At 45.8% G+C, this 18,702-nt stretch overlaps 1 protein-coding gene across 2 annotated transcripts in view; it reads left to right on the top strand.

The window, feature by feature from the left end:
• Nucleotides 1–556: 556 nt before the first annotated feature.
• The window catches only part of atxn7l3a (ataxin 7 like 3a), a 40,891-nt gene continuing 22,745 nt past the window's right edge, over nucleotides 557–18,702 (top strand). Inside the window, exons 1-5 of one of the 2 annotated variants that reach the window (XM_070864458.1) lie at nucleotides 557–1,036; nucleotides 5,084–5,195; nucleotides 8,975–9,107; nucleotides 12,101–12,272; nucleotides 18,603–18,700. In XM_070864458.1, the coding sequence (XP_070720559.1) occupies nucleotides 5,145–5,195; nucleotides 8,975–9,107; nucleotides 12,101–12,272; nucleotides 18,603–18,700 (454 nt within the window). In that variant the 5' untranslated portion in view covers nucleotides 557–1,036; nucleotides 5,084–5,144. Of the gene's footprint in view, nucleotides 1,037–5,083; nucleotides 5,196–7,124; nucleotides 7,324–8,974; nucleotides 9,108–12,100; nucleotides 12,273–18,602; nucleotides 18,701–18,702 lie in introns of those variants that run through there. The other variant, XM_070864457.1, reaches the window with a different exon arrangement.

Below are 18,702 nucleotides of genomic sequence, written 5' to 3'. Positions count from 1 at the left end.
TGCATTACCCCGGGGGAGGAACATTGCATTGCCCTGGGGGAGGGAGGAACATTGCATTGCCCTGGGGGAGGGAGGAACATTGCATTGCCCTAGGGGAGGGAGGAACATTGCATTGCCCTGGGGGAGGGAGGAACATTGCATTACCCCGGGGGAGGAACATTGCATTGCCCTGGGGGAGGGAGGAACATTGCATTACCCCGGGGGAGGAACATTGCATTGCCCTGGGGGAGGGAGGAACATTGCATTGCCCTGGGGGAGGGAGGAACATTGCATTACCCCGGGGGAGGAACATTGCCTGGGGGGGGGGGAGGGAGGAGGAGCATTGCCTCACCCCAGGGGAAGAGCTTTGCATTACCCCGGGGGGGTGGGAGGAGGAACATTGCATTTTGCGTCCACCTGTGTATCAGCGCGCAATGCAACCAAACTTGACCCGGGCGGCGGGAGAGGGCGGGATGACTGCGGGCCCCGCCCCTCACCTCCCTCCTCGCTTTGCCAATGGCCGGGCCCGGGGCCGCTGTCAATCAATGGCGGGGGGGTGACGCGCATCCGCCGTGGGCTTGCGCTGCACGCGGCCTGGGCAGAGCGAGAGCGAGCGGGCGCCGGGGCAACAGAGGCCCAGCCCGGGCTTGGGGGAGTGAGGCGAGTGAGAGACACACACATACCCACACACACACCACAGGCTACCATCGCAACGCCTCCCGGCCAGGCCCCGAGGCAGGCCCAGCTCCCGCCGCCCTCTCTCCCCCCGCCTCCTCTCCCCCAGGGGCCGCTCGCTGCAAAATGGCAGCTCGGGCGTGAAGTGCGATTGCGCCGAGAGAGAGAGAGAGAGAGCGGAGAAGCCGGGCGCGGATCGGAAGCCGCGCTCTCCCCCTGTGTGTGTGTGAGTGTGTGAGGGGGAGAGATGCAGGAGGTCCGTGGGGTCGGGGGCGCTACCCGGCTCTAAGGCAAGGAGGAGGATGGACTTGCGACGGCAGGGTTGCACCGTTCAGGATTGATTGGGTCCGGAAGCAGCGGCGCTAGAGAGAGGCATCTGCAGGTAAAAGGCTGAGGGAAAGGGGGAGAGCCTGCGGGGGAGAGGGATCTGTCCACACAGCTCGTGAGAGAGGGATCTGTACATAGAGCCTGTGAGAGACAGGGATCTGTACATGGAGCCAGTGAGAGAGGGAGGGATCTGTACATAGATCCTGTGCGACAGAGAGGGATCTGTACATACAGCCTGTGAGAGAATGGGATCTGTACATACAACCTTTGAGAGAGAGAGAGAGAGGGATTTATACATATAGCCTGTGAGAGAGTGGGATCTGTACATATAGCCTTTGAGAGAGAGAGAGAGTGATCTGCACATAGAGCCTGTTAGAGAAGGAGAGAAGGATCTGGGACAGTGAGAGAGGGATTTGTACATACAGCCTGTGAGAGAGAGTGATCTGCACATAGAGCCTGTGAGAGAGAGGGATCTGTCCACACAGCCCGTGAGAGAGGGAACTGTACATAGAGCCTGGGGGATAGGGATCTGTACATGGAGCCAGTGAGAGAGGGAGGGATCTGGTACAGTGAGAGAGAGAGGGATCTGTACATAGAGCCTGTGAGAGACAGGGATCTGTACATGGAGCCAGTGAGAGAGGGAGGGATCTGTACATAGATCCTGTGCGACAGAGAGGGATCTGTACATACAGCCTGTGAGAGAATGGGATCTGTACATACAACCTTTGAGAGAGAGAGAGAGAGGGATTTGTACATATAGCCTTTGAGAGAGAGAGAGAGTGATCTGCACATAGAGCCTGTTAGAGAAGGAGAGAAGGATCTGGGACAGTGAGAGAGGGATCTGTACATACAGCCTGTGAGAGAGAGTGATCTGCACATAGAGCCTGTGAGAGAGAGGGATCTGTCCACACAGCCCGTGAGAGAGGGAACTGTACATAGAGCCTGGGGGACAGGGATCTGTACATGGAGCCAGTGAGAGAGGGAGGGATCTGGTACAGTGAGAGAGAGAGGGATCTGTACATAGAGCCTGTGAGAGAGAGGGATCTGTACATAGAGCCTGTGTGAGAGAGGGATCTGTACATACACCTTGTGAGAGAGAGGGAGGGATCTGATACAGTCATAGAGAGGGATCTGTAAGCACAGCCAGAGAGGGATCTGTACGCACAGCCTGAGAGAGATCTGTACACACAGCCTGTGAGAGAGAGACGGATCTGCACATAGAGCCTGTGAGAAAGAGGGATCTGGTACATACAGCCTGTGAGAGAGAGGGATTTGTACATACAGCCTGTGAGAGAGAGGGATCTGTACATACAGCCTGTGAGAGAGATCTGTACATAGACCCTGTGAGAGAGGGATCTGGTACATACAGCCTGTGAGAGAGAGGGATCTGTACATACAGCCTGTGAGAGAGAGGGATCTGTACATACAGCCTGTGAGAGAGAGGGATCTGTACATACAGCCTGTGAGAGAGAGGGATATGTACATAGCGCCTGTGTGAGAGAGAGGGATCTGTACATACAGCCTGTGAAAGAGAGAGATCTGTACACAGCCTGTGAGAGAGGGATCTGTACATAGAGCCTGTGAGAGTGGGGGATCTGTACACACAACCTGTGAGAAAGAGGGATCTGTACACACAGCCTGTGAGAGAGAGATCTGTACATAGAGCCTGAGAGAGAGGGATAAGTGCATAGCGCCTGTGAGAGAGAGGGATCTGTACATACAGCCTGTGAGAGAGAGGGATCTGTACATACAGCCTGTGAGAGAGAGAGATCTGTACATAAATCCTGTGTGAAAGAGAGGGATCTGTACATACAGCCTGTGAAAGAGAGAGATCTGTACATACAGCCTGTATGAGAGAGAGATCTGTACATAGAGCCTGTGAGAGAGGGAGGGATCTGTACATAAAGCCTGTGAGAGAGAGAGAAATGGATCTGTAAATAGAGCCTGTGTGAGAGGAATCTGTACACACAGCCTGAGAGAGAGATCTGTACATACAGCCTGTGAAACACAGGGATTTGTACATAGAGCCTGGTGGAGAGGGATCTGTACATGAAGCTTGTGAGAGAGGGAGGGATCTGTACATAGAGCTTGTGAGAGAGAGAGGGAGTGATCTGGTACAGTGAGAGAGAGGTATCTGTACATACAGCCTGTGAGAGAGAGAGAGATCTGTACATAGAGCCTGAGAGGGAGAGATCTGTACATAGAGCCTGTGAGAGAGAGAGAGGGATCTGTACACACAGCCAGAGAGGGATCTGCATATACCTCCCGGGGGAGAGGGTGGGGTCTGGTACAATGAGAGAGAGGGATCTGTACATACAGCCTGGCAGGGCGAGAGAGTGATCTGCAGATACAGTCTAGGAGACAGAGGGATCTGCAGACACAACTGAGGGAGAGGGATCTGCACATAACCTTCTGGGAGAGAGAGGGATCTGCACTTACAGTCTGGGAGAGAGAGGGAGGGATCTACACACTGAGAGTGGGATCTGCACTTACAGCCTGGGAGAGAGAGAGGAAGGGATCTGCACTTACAGCCTGGGAGAGAGAGAGGAAGGGATCTGCACTTACAGCCTGGGAGAGGGAGGGATCTGCACTTACAGCCTGGGAGAGAGAGAGGAAGGGATCTGCACTTACAGCCTGGGAGAGAGAGCGAGAGGGAGGGATCTGCACTAACAGCCTGGGCGAGAGTGGGATCTGCAGACACAGCCTGTGAGAGAGGGAGGGATCTGCACAGTGAGAGGGGGGTTTGTACATACAGTCTAGCAGAGAGAAAGAGGTCTGCACATACAGTCTGGTAGAGAGGGATCTACAGATACCTCCTGGGAGAGAGTGGGGGATCTGCTGATACATCCTGGGAGAGAGAGGGAACTGCATGCACAGTTTGGGAAAGAGCGGGATCTGCACATACATCCTGGGGGAGTTGGATAGCCTGAGGAAGAAGCAGCTGGGGAATACACTTGAGAGTGAGGTATTCAGTCTGAGGGAGTGATCTTTAGACACAGTCCAGGGGCGGGGTGGATCTTCGACTCAATGAAAAGACATCTTTGGCTCAGCACACACAAGCAGGACACACCAGATCCTTTCTAAAGGAATGATTTGTGAATGATACAATATAAATGGGGGAACACTTTTGTTTCTTTAAAATGTAAAATGAAAATGGTCTGATTGTATTCTACAGAATTCTAATCAATACTGATCTTGATTTATTTTCCCCAATGTGTACGGAAACCCATCGCCATATTCGAGAGTCACAATTGAGCTCCTGAGAAAAACATACAGCTGGAGTTTCTGTTTGCCCACGCACACACAATGTAGGGATACATCCCACTTCCCAAGTCCAGATTTTTTTCAGCGAGGTTGTCCAAAGCCAAGGCTTAGGACTCTGGTGTTCAACTACCGAAAATCACACGGCTTCCCAGCACAGACTGCTGATACATTTTCCACATCTTCTCCAGCCAGGACCATCCTGTCTATGAGAAATTATCTGTAGCTGAATGTGAAGAATCTACGGTCCCAGTGATGAGTCTAACCCTTCAGGTCCCATTGGTGAGAGAACCCACCTGTCCCAGACATTGGATCACTGAGTTCTCAATAGAGGATTAACTTGATTATTTCACAAAGTAGTCATGTTTAACTGCAATTCAAGTCTATTGTGATGAATGTGTAATCACGAGCATGCTTATTGCAGACCAATACAACATCTAAAACACAACGTATATGGAAAATCTACCAAAATACAACGTTCACACATCCCAGATTGACCCAGTTCTGATTTATTCTTTTATAGATTGCAGATGTTTCAGTACATTTAAAGTCAAATTCTGTCAGCCTCAGTTACATTATAAATGCTGCTACAATTCATTATGTAGTTGTAAGTAATAAAGTAGAAGAGTAATGTCAACCAATAGGGTTAATAGCAATGCCTTTGAGAGCGATTAATATATTAGCTTCCTGTGTTTGCTATTTGTCCTGTTGTACACCATGTAGAATAGAATATAAACTTCCCCTCACAAATAGTTTTCCTGGGATGGGCCCCTGGCTTAGTGTCGATTTCAAATCTCCATGTTTATTTTTAAACTAACAGATTATCTTTTCTTTTTCCCAGTGTTCTCGGTGACCACCTTGTTACTATGTAGAAAGAAAATAGTACGGAGTACTGATTGCCAATGAAAATGGAGGAAATGTCATTATCTGGCCTGGAGAACAGCAAATCCGAGGTAAGGAGTGCGAGACTTGGGAGTTGGCCCTACCTCAGTAACTATTTTGAGATGATATGGTTGTTTGGTTTTATTGGGTGTGTGGACGTGTCTATCCAGTGAATGATGATGTCTGTCATGAGTGAGGGAATATGCGCTTGCTGAGGCTATGTGCTGCATATGTGCTTGTTTGGGAGATATGCATGTGCCCTGAAGGGATATGTATGTGTAAGTGTCCGATGACGGTGAGGAAGTATATGTATTGTGTATGATATGTGTGCATATTACACATACAGAGTAATGAATTCAAAAACAGTAAGTGTGTGAGTTACTTCAGGATATCTTCAGCCATAACCATGGGTTTCCATCACCTGTAGTAGAATTCGGTCTGTCAATTGCCATTTGTGAGTTTTGTTCCTGTCGTGGGGTTGGGGTGTGTTTCAGGCTTTTCTTACGACTGTAAACCTCTCCCGATTTCTTCTTGCTGTTGATGACCTCTTCGATGCCCCTCAATTTTATTGCAGCCTTTTGAACACACTCCCAGCCATCTGTTCTCTTCCCGTGTGTCCTATCTATTTTTCTCAGTGTGAGTCTGTCTGTCGCTCTTCTGTGTTCACAAATGACCACGTTTCTCCCTGTGCTTGCCATGCACTCATAGATGGCCTTCGTTTATCTGGTCACACATTCCTAAGGGTTTATATAAGGTACCTGTACTGGTTTTGTGTCTGAGGCGATAGGCAGATGTGGCTGAACGACCGGTGGGGAAGCTGAGCTTCACCAGGGCACCAGTTTTACAGGTTCCACTGGCACCTATAAATATGGTGTTCCTGGTGATAGTCAACTACAACAGTGAAATAACCATTTTCTCCTACCGCAGAATCAATTTTAATCTCTGAATATGTTGATGTTCTAATTCTGATGTCTGACCTCGAACATGCAGCAGGGATGTGCTTCGTTTATATTCGTCCTCGTGACACACCTGCTCTTGATGTTCCTCTGAGTTTCTTCTTATTCCCCAGTCTTGACACTCGCTTCTTCCTGTGGGAGACCCTTTATTTGCTGTGGTCTTTACCTGTTGCATTTCACCTCTGACCCATGCTATCAAACAAAAGGCTTGGAACGATACTGTGACTCCTAGGATTCGGAGTAGAAAAAAGCACAGTGTCCACTTCCCTTGTTTATGGAGCAGTTTTTCCTCATCTTTTAAGCTTTGGTGTTCTGAGAAGCACATAAGGATACCTGTTTGGATTTGGTCTGCAGGATGCGATAAGAATGTGTTTTGTCCATTTATTAGTAACGTGCTGCGTATGAAAACTCAGAGAAAACTTCAGGTTTGATCAAGCATTTTACAGCGCAGCGATGACATTTTCTACAATTAATTGAAGGATGCACTGAATGCTCCCACCTGGCCAGCCACCTTTGCTCAGTTCCAGGCATCTGGTATTCTGCTGTGAAGCTCGCTCACTGACGTCTGCTGTTCTCTGTAACTTGAGTGTACAGATTCTTGATCTCTGCAAGTTGAATATAGTCTCCAGTGATGAGGGACCATTTCAAAGTGAGCTTGTCACTGTGACAATCCCCTGGCGTGTGATCAAAAGGGACAGCGCCTTCTTTTTGCATTTTAGAGCATTCTGTGGTCAGAGGAAAGAAAACTTTGAGCAAATCTTGAACTTTGAAGGAGATTCTTTTGGCCACAAGCGAAGGTTTTCGTCCAGAGTCCTGACTGTCTCCTCAGATATGGAAAATGAATAAAGTGGCTCCGGTTCTGCTGGTGAGTACGCTAACTGATTCCATCTTTTACTTTTAGTCAGTGTTTCTAAAGTGCGTGCCAGTCACTGGGAACTGAATCTGCCCAGGTGGACCACTCGCACTGACTAACCTTCGAATAATTTTGCTCAGCTTCTCGGCGTCATTTAGACTGGCCTAAATTTCTGTTCTCTAACCTAACAGAACAGATGATGAGAGAAGGCAGTTCATAAGAGGATCGTTTTGTGCGAACTCTGCAGCCATGCCCAAGCTGAAGCGGGTATCTTCGGAGAAGAAGCAGAAATACTGGCGGCAGCTGAAACGAGACCAGAGGCAGATGAGCAGAGAGCACAGTGACCAGACCATGGAGTTTGCCGCTACTCCCGAAAGTTCCGCAGAGCAGGCCAGTACCACCACACCCTCTTCTGTTCTCTATCACTGCGTTTCATTGCTCTACCATGCTTACGTGTCCCAGCGTTGAATGCTTTTGATGTTAATCGCACTTTTCTTTATGTTGAGGACGCACTTTTGGTTCACTGAATGAATAAAGGTTCTGTCTTCAACGCTGGTTATCCGTGTATTCTGTTGCTTCATCTTTTGCAGTTTTTGTTTTAAAACCGTGATTTCTACAATACTATACATGGCTGTTCCCTGAGGGACTGCCACAAGGCTAAGCCTCTGAACAAGGCATTGCCACCATCATGACTAGGGGTCATAGTCTCAGGATAAAGGGTTGACCATTTAGGACTGAGTTGAGGAGAAATTTCTTTACTCAGAGGGTTGTGAATCTTTGGAACCCTCTACCCCAGGGGGCTGTGGATGCTCAGTCATTGAGTATATTCAAGACTGAGATCGATAGATTCTTGGGCACTAAGGGAATCAAGGGAGATGAGGATAGAGCAAGAAAGTGGAGTTGATGCAGCAGTTCAGTCATGATCTTATTGAATGGTGGAGCAGACTTGAGGGGCTGTATGGCCTACTCTTGCTCCTATTATTTTCTTATCGCTCTCCTCAGTTGTGGCTACCAACTTCCAGGCAGCGTGGGGACAACCCTGTGAGCTTGAGGCTCATAAACACGCATGTCCTGTACAGGCATTGCCTGTGTTTATTGTGCGGCGTCTCTACTTGCGGTATTGCCATGGGGGACTCGGAATTGTGCTGCTGAACAATGAGAAACAAACCACAGTTCATTCCACAGAAGGTTGCACTGCTCTTTGTGAATCCCTGCGTCCTTGGCCTTATTGTGGTGGGTAAGGAGTGGCTGAGGTCACCCAGGGATTCAATCGCATGAGCTGAGGCGTTGTGACATTATTGCGCAGGACTTTGAATGGGCGTGGGCAGAGTAATCATGATTTTATAGGGTTTAAATAAAAGGATAGCTGGCAACATGTTTTGAGCCTTTTGGTCGTGCAAGCCAGTAGCCCGACTGCCATCCTTTGCTATCCTGATATATTGGCAGGTTCAATCGAAAAGTAGTAAATCTATGGACTCTGTGTACCATCACCTTTCAGCTCACTGTACATGCCTGTGATGACATGGTGGTATTATTTCTGTGTCCAGCTTGTGGTTTGGTGCTCTTTTCTGCAGAAGAGCCGTTGGAATTTGCTGCAGCTTGGGTGCTGGCGTTCGGGTAGAACCCGTAATGTGACACATGGACCAATTTAGTGTGGGAGTAAGAGGTCAGTACATGATGTGCACATTGTTAAATGGCCGGGAGTACCCCCACTGGAGGCTGCTGGTGTGGTGTACTCTACTGGCGGAAAATCGGCGTCCGAGTGCTTCATCGTGAAGGCTACTCTCCTCGCCAGAGGGACTAAACATCCTTCGAATTTTCTTTTGATTTCAACATTTTTCTGAAAGTTGCTTTTCATTTTGCGATGCCTAGTGACCAAATTTGGGAACTGATTAGAAACCAGCTTCCTTAGTAAGGAAGCTTATATGAAGAGAGACTGGTAGACTTCCATTGGTGTGTCTGAGGAGGAATCAGTTAGCCTCCTTAATGAGTGTTTCTCTTGTGAATCTCTTTCCATTTACCTGTGAGCTTTGTGTTTCAGGCCATAGCTCATGAGATCTATTCTGATCTCATAGACGATGCGTGTCTGGGACTTTGCTTTGAGGTGCACCGAGCTGTAAAGTGTGGTTATTTCTTTTTGGATGAGACGGACCCAGACAGCATGAAGGATTTTGGTAAGTGTGTTTGGTGTGACTAGAAGGATGCGTGCCTTGAATACAGACATGTTTAACGAGGCATTATTTTTGCCACCACGACTCTTGAGCGAGAGCTGGGAGCAGGCGTAGAGAACGGTTTATAGGCAGGTTTAGTGGATAACTGCATCATTGTGGAGATAAGCCGTCACAGATCAGGGACATCCCAGGTTCAGGTCTTGGTCAATGCTGGGTTAGTTGATCTCGGTCAGGGTGGCAGGTGGGTTGGTGTAATTGGCCACAGAGCCCTGAGAGCAGAGAGAAGAAAAATTAACCAGGGTTCCCACTGGGCCATGCTGGAAAATGTATGTAAGCTGAAATTATCCCTAAGACCCAATGGCAGGGTATAACACTCACTAGTGAAGCTTACACATGAAGAATGGCTGCTTGCGTGCGAGCACCAATGGAACTGTGGTTCCAAGTTTCAATGGGGGGCGGGGGGAACAATTTGATAGGTGGGCTTTTTTCAGAGAGTTTCAGGGACTCATTGAACAAAGACTGCATTTTGCTCAGGGTAACATCTTGCTTTGTGGTTTGTGCCATTTTAATTAAACACTCACTGGTGTTTTGGGCTAACAAATCCAGCATTTGGTACAGGCATTAGTAATTATCTTACAATTATCTTATAATTTTTCGAAATGACTAGTGTCTTAAATCAAGATAACGTCATATCTTCATTCAGTTATCCTTCATGTACAGTAAGTGAGCATCACAACAATGAGGAGAGATTTGCAAGAATTGTATCCCTTTTAAGAGGTTGTCTATTAAGTGTGCCCCTCCTTTCTCACACAGTATGCTTCTGCATCCTGGGTTTCACTTCTTTGTCCTAATTTGGCTAATTTAGTTCCTTAGCATAGCGAAACCTCTCCACAGACTTTTGTTTGATTTAATTTTCCCTGACTGTTCATTCTACTTTAGAGAAAAGTTAAAATGTTAACTTTGGTTAGGACCCATGGAAGGGTGCTTCTGCATCCAATCAAAGTCACAATTAACATGCAGCCTCTGATCTGCAAAGCTGCAGGAACGTTCCCACTTGCACAAGGATTTAAAGGCATGTTAGGAATTCCTTGTTTGGACAATGGCAGATGTCTACGTTAGAAATCCTGAAAAGATTTGGGGAACAAAAGTATTAAAAATTAGCATTAGAATAAGATAAATGCTCCATTCAATATAACATTAGCCCAAACTATGGCCAGGAGTCCTCGACTGGGTTGAATAAATGATCGAGCAACTGGTCCTGTACTGATCTCCGGCCACCAGCGAGATATGCAGATGATAAGTAGTTTGTTAACTGCATCATAGATTATGACTTTGGTTGGATGCAGGAACAGACCCATGACAAGCCGTGTATACAGGAATTAGTCTCATTCTAATGCTAATTTGTAATCATCTTGTTTCCAAAATTTTGGGGGTTTTTAAGCTGAAAATACGCTAAATGCAGCTACTGAGGAATGCACTTAAATATCCATTGCCTCAACCTGTGCTTCCCTCATCCCCTGAGAAAGGCCAACATTTTTTAGACCATTGCCTGTATGCCAAATTGTTTGCATGTTGGAGAGAATAGAATAGAATTTATGGATAGGTGATTTCCTCCAAGTGCTATGTGTAGTAACATTTTTAACATGTTTATAAAGAACATGTTTACGAGTTTCCTATACACCATGTACAGATTAAATCTTTCCTGTTGGAATTATCACAGATTCTATCTTGGTGAGGATCTCACAATTTAGCATCCCTGGATCTGTGAAAATGACCGTGTTTTCAGAAGAGGAGGGTGAAAATTGGTGGGTGGAACTTTGCAGAATTTCAAGGCCTCATTCAATGAAGAATGCATTCAGTTCAAGGGTTTTCAGTCACCGTGATGAAGCCTTTCAGCAAACGCCAAAAGCGATCTGGATATACTAGATAAACACACACACAAAGGTCACCCCAGAAGCAAAAAAGATTTATACTGTGCTTCCTTTTCAAGCCAGAAGTGTTTCTGCATATTTGGAGGAAGCATATTTGCTTGACTATCCTTGGACCAAATCCAAGATTCATTTCATCTTTCCCAGGAAGAGACCATATTTGCGTCCATCCATCATTTCTTTTGACAATGAAGTGCAGATTTCATTGTGTAGATAGTAACATATTTCTGTTGCTGTAAAAACACTTAGAAATCAAGAAATCAGTGCATCTCATGGGGGTGATGTAATGCGTACCCAAAGGGCAAATGGCACATATCTCTGGTCTCAGTTCAGTGGCTGGAACTGTAAGCAGTGAGGGAAGGATGGTTAGAGATTGTCTTTGAGGGTAAGGGAACAGGAAATTCCTATGGATTTGAAGGATGCCTTTGTAAATGGGGATTGGAGAATGCTGTTGGGTGTTGGGGCTTAAAGACTGCTGTTGGGATTGCAAATTAAGATTTATTGTTGGCATGAGAATATGGCACTGGTTTAGAGCTTGTTGCAGGCAAAGGAGAGCAGGATTATCACAGAAGCCTGGACGAATAATCCGGAGATGTGAGTTCAACTCCCACCATGGCAGCTGGGGGAATTTAAATTCAGTCAATTAAATAAATCTGGAACTAAAGAGCTAGTACTGTGTCAGTCATGGAGGCCATGAAACTACCAGATTGTCTGAAAAACCCAACTGGTTCACTGACGTCTTTCAGGGAAGGAAATCTGCCGCCCTTACCCAGTCTGGCCTATATGTGACTCTAGACCCACAGCAATGTGGTTGACTCTGAAATGGCCACTCAGTTATAGCAAACTGCTATAACAAAAGTCAGCACTGTTGGGAGTACTTTCACCACACGGACTGCAGCGGTTCAAGAAGGTGGCTCGCCACCACCTTCTCAAGGGGCAATTAGGGACGGGCAATAAATGCCGTCCTTGCCAGTGACGCCCACGTCCTGTGAATGAATAAATAAATTTTTTTAAATTGTGCAATATTTTTCAATCCACTAATTAGTGATGTTTGCTTCCGCGTTTCAGAAATTGTGGACCAGCCAGGGGTGGACATTTTTGGTCAAGTCTACAACCAGTGGAAGAACAAGGAGTGCGAATGTCCAAACTGCAGTCGCAGCATCGCTGCCTCCCGCTTTGCTCCCCACCTGGAAAAATGTTTGGGAATGGGTCGCAACAGCAGCCGGATTGCAAACAGGAGGTCAGCTAAATGCCTGAACTCGGGTTCTCTTGAGCTTGAGTGGTGAATCTAAAAGGCAACTGCTGTCTTAAAATCTAAACTTGCACATATTTCAGTGCTCTTTTTTTATTGTGGTTCTTAACTAACTTTTTCACTTACAAATAATCGTGCTTTCCAAGACTCTTGACTAGTTCCAGCTTTTCAAAGTTCTTCGTCTGATCTGGTTCCAGGGTTTAGTTCGGCTTTTATAAACTCCTGTTTAATTTGATCTGCTGTGGTTCAGTTCAGCTCCTCCATTATTAAGGTATACAAAGCATAATAGAAGATATCTGTATATTGGTGTGGGCTCATTTCTTCACTTCTCTTAATTGCAACATTTTGACAGCTGCCATTGAGAATGATATGGCACAGAAGCAGGCCATTTGACCCACTAAGCCTATGCCAGTGTTTTTTGTCACATAGCCTAATCCCACTTTCCTGCTCATTTCCCATACCCTTTAATTTTCCTCTTTTTCGAGCAGCTATCCTGATTTCCTTTTTGAAAATATTATGGACTCTGCTTTAAGAATTGTTTGCCCCAGAGAATTCCAAAGATTTTTTTTCTAATCCTTTTTCATTGATATCTTAAATTTGGGCCTTCCTGTTAGCATCTTGTCAATTAATGGAACATATTTTATCACATCATATTTACCCTATCATAACCCCTCATAATCATGAAGGTTCCATCAGGTCACCCTATAAACTTGTCAGCAACTTCTCAGGTTTCTTCATATCTATAGCCTCTCTTTCCCCATATCCCTGGTGCATCTACATTGTATCTTTTGCCTTTATCTCCTTCCTATAATGGGGTGCCCAAAACTGTACAGAGCATTACAACTGCAGCCTAACTAAGGTCTTGCCCAAGTTCAACATTGCTTTTTGTATTATTTGCTCCGAGATACAAAGCTTTCATTATTCTTGAGGCCTAATGCTCTCTCAGGCAACCATTGCAGACCAGCACCCTCCAACTGCGTGTACAAAGCTTGGGGAGCACACGCTGGCATTGGGGTTCCTGGAAGGTACGTGGAGACATAAACCACTTGGTTTTACCAACAATGCCAGCTTGGTTGTGTCCAACGTTCCCGTTAAGCTGCATGGCTGTGCAGCCGTGCAGAGGTTCTGTGCAGCTGGTGAGCCGGCTTGTAAATAGAAAAAGCGCACATGCGCGGAATTCCGAATGGCCTGTTAAAGAGCCCATAAAAAATTAGAGGGAACATTGATTGTACCAATGATTTTGAGTACCTCAAATTCTGAAACACAACAAAAAAACTTACACTTGTGTAGCACTTTATGAATTCATTGAAATTTCATTTTTAGTAAAATTACTTTTGGAAGGAAGTGAATTCTTCGTAACTCTGAGTGTCAAGTGAGCAAACTTTATATTGTAGTGACTCAGCATTATATTTTGTCAGACAGAACCAACATTAGGCGGCATTTGAATTTTTGGTTACAATCTTGTAAATTTGATTTGTTTCAAGATTTACCCAGATTTTATCCTCTCGTTCGCCTGAGCTTTATCATTGATTTGAGTGCAGTGATGTTTATATAGAAACCTAGCAACATAGAAAATAGGTGCAGGAGTAGGCCATTCGGCCCTTCGAGCCTGCACCGCCATTCAATGAGTTCATGGCTGAACAGGCAACTTCAGTACCCCATTCCTGCTTTCTCCCCATACCCCTTGATCCCCCTAGTAGTAAGGACTACACCCAACTCCTTTTTGAATATATTTAGTGAATTGACCTCAACAACTTTCTGTGGTAGAGAATTCCACAGGTTCACCACTTTCACAAAGCAAAAGACAGAAAGGAGATGAGTAAAAGTGGAGGGCAGAGAAACCCAAGGCAAAGAACAAAAAGGGCCACTGTACAGCAAAATTCTAAAAGGACAAAGGGTGTTAAAAAAACAAGCCTGAAGGCTTTGTGTCTTAATGCAAGGAGTATCCGCAATAAGGTGGATGAATTAACTGTGCAAATAGATGTTAACAAATATGATGTGATTGGGATTACGGAGACGTGGCTCCAGGATGATCAGGGCTGGGAACTCAACATCCAGGGGTATTCAACATTCAGGAAGGATAGAATAAAAGGAAAAGGAGGTGGGGTAGCATTGCTGGTTAAAGAGGAGATTAATGCAATAGTTAGGAAGGACATTAGCTTGGATGATGTGGAATCTATATGGGTAGAGCTGCAGAACACCAAAGGGCAAAAAACGTTAGTGGGAGTTGTGTACAGACCTCCAAACAGTAGTAGTGATGTTGGGGAGGGTATCAAACAGGAAATTAGGGGTGCATGCAATAAAGGTGCAGCAGTTATAATGGGTGACTTTAATATGCACATAGATTGGGCGAGCCAAACTGGAAGCAATACGGTGGAGGAGGATTTCCTGGAGTGCATAAGGGATGGTTTTTTAGACCAATATGTCGAGGAACCAACTAGGGGGGAGGCCATCTTAGACTGGGTGTTGTGTAATGAGAGAGGATTAATTGGCAATCTCATTGTGCGAGGCCCCTTGGGGAAGAGTGACCATAATATGGTGGAATTCTGCATTAGGATGGAGAATGAAACAGTTAATTCAGAGACCATGGTCCAGAACTTAAAGAAGGGTAACTTTGAAGGTATGAGGCGTGAATTGGCTAGGATAGATTGGCGAATAATACTTAAGGGGTTGACTGTGGATGGGCAATGGCAGACATTTAGAGACCGCATGGATGAACTACAACAATTGTACATTCCTGTCTGGCGAAAAATAAAAAAGGGAAGGTAGCTCAACCGTGGCTATCACGGGAAATCAGGGATAGTATTAAAGCCAAGGAAGTGTCATACAAATTGGCCAGAAATAGCAGCGAACCCGGGGACTGGGAGAAATTTAGAACTCAGCAGAGGAGGACAAAGGATTTGATTAGGGTAGGGAAAATGGAGTACGAGAAGAAGCTTGCAGGGAACATTAAGGCGGATTGCAAAAGTTTCCATAGGTATGTAAAGAGAAAAAGGTTAGTAAAGACAAACGTAGGTCCCCTGCAGTCAGAATCAGGGGAAGTCATAACTGGGAACAAAGAAATGGCAGACCAATTGAACAAGTACTTTGGTTCGGTATTCACTAAGAAGGACACCAACAACCTTCCGGATATAAAAGGGGTCAGAGGGTCTAGTAAGGAGGAGGAACTGAGGGAAATCTTTATTAGTCGGGAAATTGTGTTGGGGAAATTGATGGGATTGAAGGCCGATAAATCCCCAGGGCCTGATGGACTGCATCCCAGAGTACTTAAGGAGGTGGCCTTGGAAATAGTGGATGCATTGACAGTCATTTTCCAACATTCCATTGACTCTGGATCAGTTCCTATCGAGTGGAGGGTAGCCAATGTAACCCCACTTTTTAAAAAAGGAGGGAAGAGAGAAAACAGGGAATTATAGACCGGTCAGCCTGACCTCAGTAGTGGGTAAAATGATGGAATCAATTATTAAGGATGTCATAGCAGTGCATTTGGAAAATGGTGACATGATAGGTCCAAGTCAGCATGGATTTGTGAAAGGGAAATCATGCTTGACAAACCTTCTGGAATTTTTTGAGGATGTTTCCAGTAAAGTGGACAAGGGAGAACCAGTTGATGTGGTATATTTGGACTTTCAGAAGGCTTTCGACAAGGTCCCACACGAGATTAATGTGCAAAGTTAAAGCACATGGGATTGGGGGTAGTGTGCTGACGTGGATTGAGAACTGGTTGTCAGACAGGAAGCAAAGAGTAGGAGTAAATAGGTACTTTTCAGAATGGCAGGCAGTGACTAGTGGGGTACCGCAAGGTTCTGTGCTGGGGCCCCAGCTGTTTACATTGTGCATTAATGATTTAGACGAGGGGATTAAATGTAGTATCTCCAAATTTGCGGATGACACTAAGTTGGGTGGCAACGTGAGCTGTGAGGAGGATGCTATGAGGCTGCAGAGTGACTTGGATAGGTTAGGTGAATGGGAAAATGCATGGCAGATGAAGTATAATGTGGATAAATGTGAGGTTATCCACTTTGGTGGTAAAAACAGAGAGACTATTATCTGAATGGTGACAGATTAGGAAAAGGGAAGGTGCAACGAGACCTGGGTGTCATGGTACATCAGTCATTGAAGGTTGGCATGCAGGTACAGCAGGCGGTTAAGAAAGCAAATGGCATGTTGGCCTTCATAGCGAGGGGATTTGAGTACAGGGGCAGGTAGGTGTTGCTACAGTTGTACAGGGCCTTGGAGAGGCCACACCTGGAGTATTGTGTACAGTTTTGGTCTCCTAACGTGAGGAAGGACATTCTTGCTATTGAGGGAGTGCAGCGAAGATTCACCAGACTGATTCCCGGGATGGTGGGACTGACCTATCAAGAAAGACTGGATCAACTATGCTTGTATTCACTAGAGTTCAGAAGAATGAGAGGGGACCTCATAGAAACGTTTAAAATTCTGACGGGTTATGACAGGTTAGATGCAGGAAGAATGTTCCCAATGTTGGGGAAGTCCAGAACCAGGGGTCACAGTCTAAGGATAAGGGGTAAGCCATTTAGGACCGAGATGAGGAGAAACTTCTTCACCCAGAGAGTGGTGAACCTGTGGAATTCTCTACCACAGAAAGTAGTTGAGGCCAATTCACTAAATATATTCAAAAGGGAGTTAGATAAAGTCCTTACTACTCGGGGGATCGCGAGAAAGCAGGAAGCGGGTACTGAAGTGCATGTTCAGCCATGAACTCATTGAATGGCGGTGCAGGCTAGAAGGGCTGAATGGCTTACTCCTGCACCTATTTTCTATGGCTAAGCTGAGCGAGGTCTTAATCCAGTGGCAAGGGGGTTCAAGACAACTGGAGACCAGGCACTGCTATATGGGCCTAGTTGCGGGCAGGCATTGGAAGGGTCAGTGGCCCACCGGGGTTCAGGGTGGGAGGTCCCAGCCATGATACTCACCATGTATTGGAGGTGGAGAAGCGGCCAGGTCGCCAGTGGGGAAGGAGAGCTCCAGTCATCGCTGAAGGAAATGGGGAGGTCAGTTGCCGACATGAGAGAGGGGGACCTGATCGTCATTGAGGAGGAGATCGTCTGTCACAACGGGAGGTCCAGACTCTGTTGTGGAGGATAGGCCCATCCGCCGCATGCCAGATTGGGATTGCCGATAATTATTCATTCACAGGATGTGGGCATCGCTGGCAACCGCAACATTTATTACTCATCCCTAATCGCCCTTAACTGAGTGGCTTTCTAGGCCATCCAGTTATCGGACTTCTCAAACGACAAGGCATCTTTGAATTTTTATTTACTGAATTTAAATTCCTCAGTTGCCATGGGATTTGAACTTGTGTCCCCATATCATTAGTCCAGGCCTCAGGATTACTAGTCAACTAACACAACCACTATGCCACCGTTCCCTATAGGGTATAGCATAGGGTAGCAGTTGTGGTTATCTGACTTCTCAAACAACAAGGCATCTTTGGATTCAGGCTCATGTTGATGTAATTCAGAAGTCTGCAATATAGGGTACACGCAAGTATTTGTCAGTTGGTAACAGTCTTGCCTCTGAGTTAGAAGGTTGTGGGTTCAAGCTCCACTCCAGAAACTTGAACACAAAAATCTAGGCTGACACTCCCAGTGCAGTGCTGAGGGAGTGCTGCACTGTTGGAGATGCTGTCTTTCAGATGAGACATTAAACCAAGGCCCCATCTTCTCGCTCAGGTGGACATAAAAGATACTATTTCGAAGAAGAGCAAGGAATTTATCCCCAGTGTCCTGGCCAATATTTATCCCTCAATCAACATCACTAAAACATATTATCTGGTTATTATCACATTGCTGTTTGTGGGAGCTTGCTGTGCACAAATTGGCTGCCACATTTCCTACATTACAACAGTGACTACACTTCAAAAGTACTTTATTGGCTGTAAAGCGCTTTAGGATGACCTGAGGTCGTGAAAGCGCTATATAAATGCAAGTTTTAATTTTTTTTTCAAGCCTTTTTCTTTCATCTTTTCAATGGTTCCAAAAGGGTCCAATACATAGAAGCATTTAATGGGTGCTTTCTCAACCTTACCTGTTCTGTAATGATTGCTAAGTGTCAGTATTCCAGGAAATGCTTTGAATTGTTTCTTTAACCATCTCTTCTGTAAATTTAACATTTCATTGCATGTTTTAAAAAAAAAACTAGTTAGTAGACACCACGATGATGATTGAACATGTAACCGCCGTGGACATTAATTACTTTGAATTAATTATTTAGGCACCTTGGCAAGGGGCTTAAATGTAATAGTGTCTGTGGCCTTGATGCTGATGCGTATTTTATTTTACATTGTAGAATAGCCAGTAGCAACAACCTCAGCAAATCTGAAAGTGACCAAGAGGACAACGATGACATCAATGATAACGACTGGTCATACGGATCTGAGAAAAAGGGT

The sequence above is a fragment of the Pristiophorus japonicus genome, chromosome 21 (assembly GCF_044704955.1).
Source record: "Pristiophorus japonicus isolate sPriJap1 chromosome 21, sPriJap1.hap1, whole genome shotgun sequence".
Taxonomy (NCBI): Eukaryota; Metazoa; Chordata; class Chondrichthyes; family Pristiophoridae; genus Pristiophorus; species Pristiophorus japonicus.
The sequence above is the reverse complement of the archived record's forward strand: the minus strand, read 5'-3'. Positions and strand labels throughout refer to the sequence as shown.